The sequence below is a fragment of the Copadichromis virginalis genome, linkage group LG14 (genome assembly GCF_057382275.1).
Source record: "Copadichromis virginalis isolate Kocher_CV1m ecotype Utaka linkage group LG14, C_Virginalis_male_GT1.1, whole genome shotgun sequence".
Lineage (NCBI taxonomy): Eukaryota > Metazoa > Chordata > Actinopteri > Cichliformes > Cichlidae > Copadichromis > Copadichromis virginalis.
In genome coordinates, this window is record NC_140631.1 from 37,392,239 (window position 1) to 37,399,558 (window position 7,320).

At 39.0% G+C, this 7,320-nt stretch overlaps 1 protein-coding gene across 1 annotated transcript; it reads left to right on the forward strand.

Moving 5' to 3' along the window:
- Positions 1–837: 837 nt before the first annotated feature.
- LOC146694531 (THAP domain-containing protein 5-like) lies at positions 838–5,112 on the forward strand. The gene is made up of 5 exons (XM_085430758.1): positions 838–1,047; positions 2,915–3,098; positions 3,497–4,314; positions 4,429–4,615; positions 4,730–5,112. Exons 1-5 carry the CDS (start codon positions 974–976, stop codon positions 4,847–4,849), a joined length of 1,383 nt encoding a protein of 460 aa, XP_085286884.1. The 5' UTR covers positions 838–973; the 3' UTR covers positions 4,850–5,112.
- The last annotated feature ends 2,208 nt before the right edge of the window (positions 5,113–7,320 follow it).

Below are 7,320 nucleotides of genomic sequence, written 5' to 3' on the forward strand. Positions count from 1 at the left end.
AAATAATAATCACAGATCCAAACTCAAGCCAATACGTGGGTAGCAAAGAGCAAGAGTGGAGGAGATGCTATTAGCTATAAATACATTAGCTAATATTTAAAACAAAATGTAAAAAATAGATGGGGACAAGCTAGCAGAAAGAGCAGTGTACAGTACTGTGCAAAAGTTTTGAACCCCTCTTAATTGCATCATATTTTGCTTCCAAGGAACTAGAGCAAATAACTTATCCAGGCTTACTGAAGATCTGAAGAGTCACACAAGAACTGAACTAAATATCAGTGGTAACAGGTTTACTATTGTAATGAATCCAAATGTGAAACTCTTCTGTACGGAGGATCTCAGGAAAAAGGTGCAACACTGGGTGTCTACAGCCATCTGTAAAGCATGGCTCTGTCATGGTCTGCATTGTTTGGAAACAAAATGCTGGAAATATGAATACAGTCAGAGTTTGATGCACCATCTTCACTGAGAAGGAAACAAACGGCAGACAATATCAAAAGAGCTCCGAAGCCTGGGGAGCTAGTCCTGAAGAAATGACAAGAAAGCAGCCGAACAGGCTGTGTTGAAGAATAACAGCCTGAACCCATTTTCCCAGCAAAATATAAAGAAACGACGTCGTTTTTCACAGTACTGTATATTTATGTAATTCTATCACTTTTGGGTTTACTAACGAAAGAGTCCCATAAAACAACGAAACAGCTTATTTCCTGAAACAACGTTTAAAATGTATACATCTAGAAAAAGTCAAACAGTTTGCCAACTCATCCGCGACTCCTCAAGCAAAGCTACCTGCTTCCTGTGGGCGTGGCGGTCGCGCTCGTTTGACGTCGCAGACTCCCAACAGCTGATCCTCCTTCGTCATCTAAGGCGCCACGAGTTTACAACACAGCACGAGTTTCACAGACCTGTTTCACCTTGTTATGAACTCAGCGGGACACGAAGACAGCAGCAGAAGTTACCGTAGCGCTCCGAGATGCCAAAATATTGTTCGGTCCCAAACTGCAAGAATGACTCCGCGAGTGACAGCAACAGGAAAAGCTTCTACAGGTGAGCAGGTGTTTTAAAACGGTGTTAGCAGGCCAGCTAAACGCGATGCTCAGATGAGACAGGTAGAGGCGCAATCCAATTTCCAGCAACTTTTTCCTGTTCGACGGGTTAGTCTCACAATCTCGTTTTTACTGACGGAAAATAACAACCGAGGTTAGAAAATCTCCGCACAGGAGACGCTTTTTATACGTTTGATAAGTTTGTGTCTTCTACTTCTGATTTTGAAGAAGCCTTCATTTAATCAACACAGCACTTGACTTGATTTAAGCCAGGCCGTCAACACGGTGAAGTCTCGATTAAAGCAAACTTTTAATCAAGACATTTTTGTTTATATCAACGCTGTCTGATTTGTAGCTCTAAGGTATTCTGGTGAGTAAGTTATATTGACAAGTTGTGCAGAAGAGCAGGCAGAAATAGTGATGTGTCATCCTTATCTTTAAGCTGATGCACTCCTAGAGCTGCAGAACCATTGTACGATATTGCAGCCAGTATCAACGATACTTTTAACTTATAAAGGCAGCTTATGTAGAGGACAGCAGTGGATCAATATGCTTAATCTGAATACTTTGACAGCTAATTTTATTTTATTTTTTTACACCTTATATTTTTAATTAATTAAGTAGTTAAGTTAAAACACACGTCTGTGAAGGTTCTCAGTCATCCAGGTCATCGTAGTCTAAAGGAGCTTGGAAAGAAAGAAGTCCGGACTTCTTTGAGTTGCTTCAGTTCAGAACCGAAGAAGCTTCTCGGATGAGAAGAAGTCCAGACTAAAAGAAAAGAAGCCCTTTAGACTAAAAACACACATCTCAAAATGCTTCACCTGTTTTGAAACATTTTATTTTATTTTATTCTGGAGAGTTTGAATGTGCCTGCTTGGAAAGCACTTTGTGTTGGTTTCTACTGTGCTGTATATGTGAATAATGCCTTGACAGTTGACACAAACGGTATTACTACGTTATTATCGTAGTTAGTTCATACTTCATTTGTTAAGTTCCAATAAAGTATTTCATATATATCATTGCCATGGTAATCAGTCTTCTGGTAACATCTGTGATGACCAAGAAAACTTTGAAAAATATCTGACACAAAGATACTGAAACATCACTTTTACCACACCATGATGATGTTCGTCTGGGTCTTTATTAATTCCTACACGGATATTTGCAGTATATTTAGTTACAGCCATAAAATACCTCCACAGGATGCTCCTCTGCCTCACTCACTACAGCCTACACGTGTCTACTCAGTCTGGGTCACGTGACTTTACAATAACAAAACATGGCAGCAGGAGGGGGGAGGGGCAACATGTGCTGGCATGTCTGTTAAAGTATCAATCTGCCCACCGCTAGATTGTGTAAGTCGCTATAGCATGCAAGTAAAGATTCAAAAGATGAAACATCCTACGAATAAAATAAACTTTTCAGCAATAATAAGAGTACCTCAAGAATATTGCCTAACACCTTGGCTGTTTTGGGGGATTTATTATTTTTTTTGTTGTTGTTGTTGTTTTTGGCTGTGTAATTTCAGTATCAGTTAATGTCTAAAAGAACATGCAACAACTTCACAGATTTCACAACTTTACAACAGGTTCAGAACAAAAGTAAATATGAACACAGTTACACTAGCTGCAAGCTGCTGCAAGATGTAGTTGGTCAGAGCAAGCCAAAATGTGATGAGTCCACAGAGTCAGTCAGTTACCTGATCAGATCATATCAGATGCACTGATTTGCACTGTCCAATCACTGACACACACACAATGTAAACTGAGTTTTAGGAAGCTATTTTCTAGTTGCACATTAATATGAACAATTTCACTTGAAGGAAGCGTGATCAGTGTTTTACGTGTGTAATTTTCATTGTTTTCTAGGTTCCCTCTTCAGGACCCAGTCAGGCTGCAGCAGTGGCTGAGAAACATGGGACGTGAGAACTGGGCTCCCTCTCGGCACCAGTATATTTGCCACGAACATTTTGCACCTTCATGCTTCAAAGTGCGATGGGGGATCCGTTACCTTGAGAGAGACGCTGTGCCCACTGTGTTTCAGGAGGCTGAGGTAAAGCAAAAAGAAACTAAACTTGATTTTTAGTGTTGCAAAGTAGCGCCAATTATTTTACTGAATGCTGAGGTCTTGTTTTAAAACACAGGAAAGTTTCATTCTCCTACCTGGATTTTAGTTTAAGCAGTTTACCTTAGTTCATAAGGCTCGAGAGCAACTCTTGCAGTATTTTAAGTAGTAATAGTGTTATTGTAATTGTGGAGATTCTATGCTAGAGTCACACAGCATTTGTTTTTTCTTGAACAAAACTAACCAGAATCATACAGAATGCTAATACAGAAGTTTTTGTTGCGTACCAGAATATACAATAACAAATACATTATTTTATAGCTTCTATCTTAACATGGAGAGTTAAGATAAAACCTTGTTTTATGCTTTTTGATTTATCTTTTTAGAAACGGAAAGCCACAGACGATGGCGAGAAGAAAACAAAGCGTCTTCGAACTATCTGTAATCCAAGCGTATCGGTATCAGATGACAAGACCATGGTTTTTGACACAGCAGACATGCAAAACAAAGTGCACACTGTGCACCTGTATCAGATTGCTGTCGATCCATCGCAACAAGAAGAAACCAGCTTGGTGCAACTGAGTGATGTTGGAGAATCTGACTGCTCTTTTGAGCCAGAACTAGACTCACTGGCAACAGTAGACAGATTAGAAACGGGGGTAAACTTCCCTTTAACTGTTTTACACACAATAGATCATCTAAGTAACAGTGGGGAGAAGACAGAGGTTGTACTTATGTCTGAATGTCCTGCTGGGGAAGGGCAAGATGAGCTTATGAATGAAATAACTGCGGCCATTTTAACTCAGGGACACAGGCTGGTAGTGAATGACTCCACCCTTGAGTGCACAGATGAGGCTGTGGCTTTAAGTGGAGTTGAAGATGTGACGCATACCACAGAGTTGTTCTCAGATGGCGACGACGGCAACCATGAAACTCAAGTCATTGCCTACCTCGAGACGATACCGAATGTTTTACCCAAAGACACCTTTACCCAGTTTACCTTTTCACCAGAAACGGTACTATCATCGGCTCTGAGCTCCACACCCATCACATCCACTCTGCCTATAGTGTCCAAACACGCAGCACCTCCCCCCACATCCCTGGTCCTCACTTTGGAAAGACTGGATTCTGAAGGAGGAGAGGGAGATGAAGGCAAGTCGGAGGACGACGATACAGAGCAAGATTACCAGCTCGAGGAGCACTGGTGAGTTCTGATGCTTAATTTAAATTTCTTTTTTTTCATTCAATGAAAGAGTCTTTCTTATATCCCTTTGCAGTATTATGGTTTTTAGACTCTCTATTTTTATTACATCATCAGCTACCACAAGAACAGTTTGAGTAAGGAGCAGCTGGAGGGAATTGTGTGTGAGCTACAGAAAAAGGTCAAAGTGCTGCAGCAGCGGCACCGAAGACACCTGGAAAAACTCGTTGGACTGGAGAACACGGTCAGCCAGCTGAGACAAAGCAATCTGCTGAATGAAGAGCGACTGCAGTTACTTGAGAGGGTATTTATTGGAATGAAGTTCAGACTGGCAGCTGTAGCTGTCTTCCAATATATCACTTGAAGTCATTTAAGTTTTCATTTAACTGAAATAATTTTTTGTCTCTTTGTTTCTCAGGCGTACATGCAGACCAACGGAGCAGTGTCTGATGCTGGTGAGACGGTCACCATCATCTATGAGGAGGACGATGCTGCTTACTTGTATACACCACTGATAGATACAGAGGCAAAGCTGTGAGGCCTGACTGACTGCGGATATCCCATCTCTGCGTCTGTGCCAAATAAATAAATAAATGAAAGAATAATGGAGCTTAAGCTGTTGAAAACAAAACGCTACAAAATTTTGTTCTTTCCAGTTTTGTCTCTAATCCAGAAAAAAATATATGAAATGTGACTGTGGGTTAGTCCATCTGCTGTGAACTTTCAACAAATACGGATAAATAGTGGGACAGTGTGGTTTGTGGTAATGTACATATAATTAAAGTAACTTCAGTTTGGGTTCCTGTTTGTGTAGTTTTTATGAATCCATATATTTATTAAAAAAAAAACCAGATTATTCAACCACTGAAGTGCATCTCATGAGAAGGAGTTGGATATAATTATCACTGACGGCACTGAAAGGCAGGCTGAAACAAAACAAATGAGTCAACACAGAACACACCCTGTTTTCTGAATTGCAGTTTTGGTTCTTGGAAGTTCACTCTCATTTTCCATTACACCGAGAACACCATGTAGTGATTTGATCTAAAAGGCATTTCTTATATATTTATGTGTAAATATGTGCCTGCTTGTCTCCTCCTACCTTTGTCCCAGAGATTAAAGTCGCTACACTTTATTGAAGGATGCCCCAAATCCCACTTCATTTCAAGTGTCTTTGTCTAAAAGAACTGATAGAGAGCCCCAGGTATTTAACTAGTTTGTTTTCCCCTTGGTGGTGGTCCTGACTGTTGTTGACCCACTCTGAGCTCACATGTGTTGTCACATGAGGCAAAGTGTGACACAAGGCGTGGGTCATTATGTCAGAGGAGCCACCCTTTGGGTGACATTTCCTCGTCATGTGAGTCTCAGAAGTCAAAATTATAGTGGGGTTTTAATCCCCTTGGTAGGGTTCTGAAGATTGCATTGTAAGTGGCTGACAGCTGGTGTCGTTAACCATCACTTCTTTTTGAAAATGGTCGTCCTTTCACTCCTCTGTCAAAGCACGCGCTTCCTTGGTCCAATAAGCACATCACTCAAGACTCTACAACTAGTCTTTTTATTATTCATGTTATTTCAGTTACAATCACTGTATGTTTGTGACATTTGAATATAAACAGTATATCTAGTAACACTATATTATTAAAAGTAAATCGATAAGAAAAGTCACGAACACTGTTACATCTTATATCATAAAACACAGCAGTAGTTGGACTAAAACAAAAAGTATATATTTAGGCCAAATGTCACATTTAACTAACCTTTCAAAATCTGACTTTTAGACAACGACAATTTAAATGTACATTACCTCACCTACTCCCCTTTTTTGGAAGGGGAGCTAACATTTTTTCCCACATTTGCTTTACTAGTATTTAAAAAGAGAACATAAGTAGTTTTTGTTTTGTTTTTTCCCCTATGGAAATGAACATAATGCTAATAGAGAATCTATGCTATAACTTTGTTCAATAAAACCTGTAGCAAATTATGTATATGATGTAGAGTTGAGACATTACTCAACAGTAGAACTGCCAGCAAAATAAGCAGTTCATTAAACCTGCATGATTTCATAGGAGTGTGAAATTCTCCCTTTTACAGTGTGTTTTCTGTTTCTGTCACTAGATGGTGGCAGTGCCAGTAAAACCTTACTGGATTGTTCATCTGGATTGTTACAATTTTAAGTTAGTTTTACACACATTTACAGTGACAGATTATTTTTTGAAAGAGGGATTTAACACAGTCAAAGTGGTTCAAATAAGACCAACACATCACATTGCTTTTTTAAATAAATGACTGCAAACAAGTTTTACCTTCATTACCAGTGTAATATTTTTATGCAATTAGTCTTGTTCTGAGTATTCATTTTTTGCTTAATTGCTCTCATTTATCAGTTGCATTATAAAAGTGGAAATGAATGTCTAAATATGTTCTGTGGGGAATTGAATGAGCTATTATAATAACTTGCAAAAGTACCTTGGATGGCTGCATGGAGAGTTAAGATCCAACCGTGCACAGTAAGATAGATAATATTGTTAATTGAAAAAAATTCACATCCGCTTGAATAGCAAAAGAAATAAAATAGTTATTTCCTCTGTGTGAATAAAATGAGAACTGCTTTTTTATGCTGCAGGATATGACCCTTTAATTGTCCACAAAGTGACAATGTCACTGTTTTATTTTATGTTTAATCAAGTGCTCAGAGAAGGGAGTCATACTTGAGATTCACTCTGTTGCCTTGAAGAAATACAGAGCAGTCAAAAAAATGCCTGATGCCTAAATACAGATCCACCTACAGAGGATAACATAATATAACCCTCTGATTGTGAAAGCCATTTGTGCTGTGAAATCTTGACCTTAGTCAAAGAGTGTCTTGATTGGACATGCTAATTACTTAAAGTTTCAAATTATTTAAGAAATATTAAGACCATTTTGAATTTTTTAGCAATACATTTCATGTAATTTCTCATCATCCTCTCCTCTATCCTTAGTATGAGCAGCGACATGCCAGGAAGTTTT

Coding starts and splice junctions, on each gene's coding strand:
- LOC146694531 (XM_085430758.1), top strand. CDS start 974: ATGCCAAAATATTGTTCGGTCCCAAACTGCAAGAATGACTCCGCGAGT. Junction 1,048..2,914: donor AACAGGAAAAGCTTCTACAG/GTGAGCAGGTGT, acceptor ATTGTTTTCTAG/GTTCCCTCTTCAGGACCCAG. Junction 3,099..3,496: donor CTGTGTTTCAGGAGGCTGAG/GTAAAGCAAAAA, acceptor TTATCTTTTTAG/AAACGGAAAGCCACAGACGA.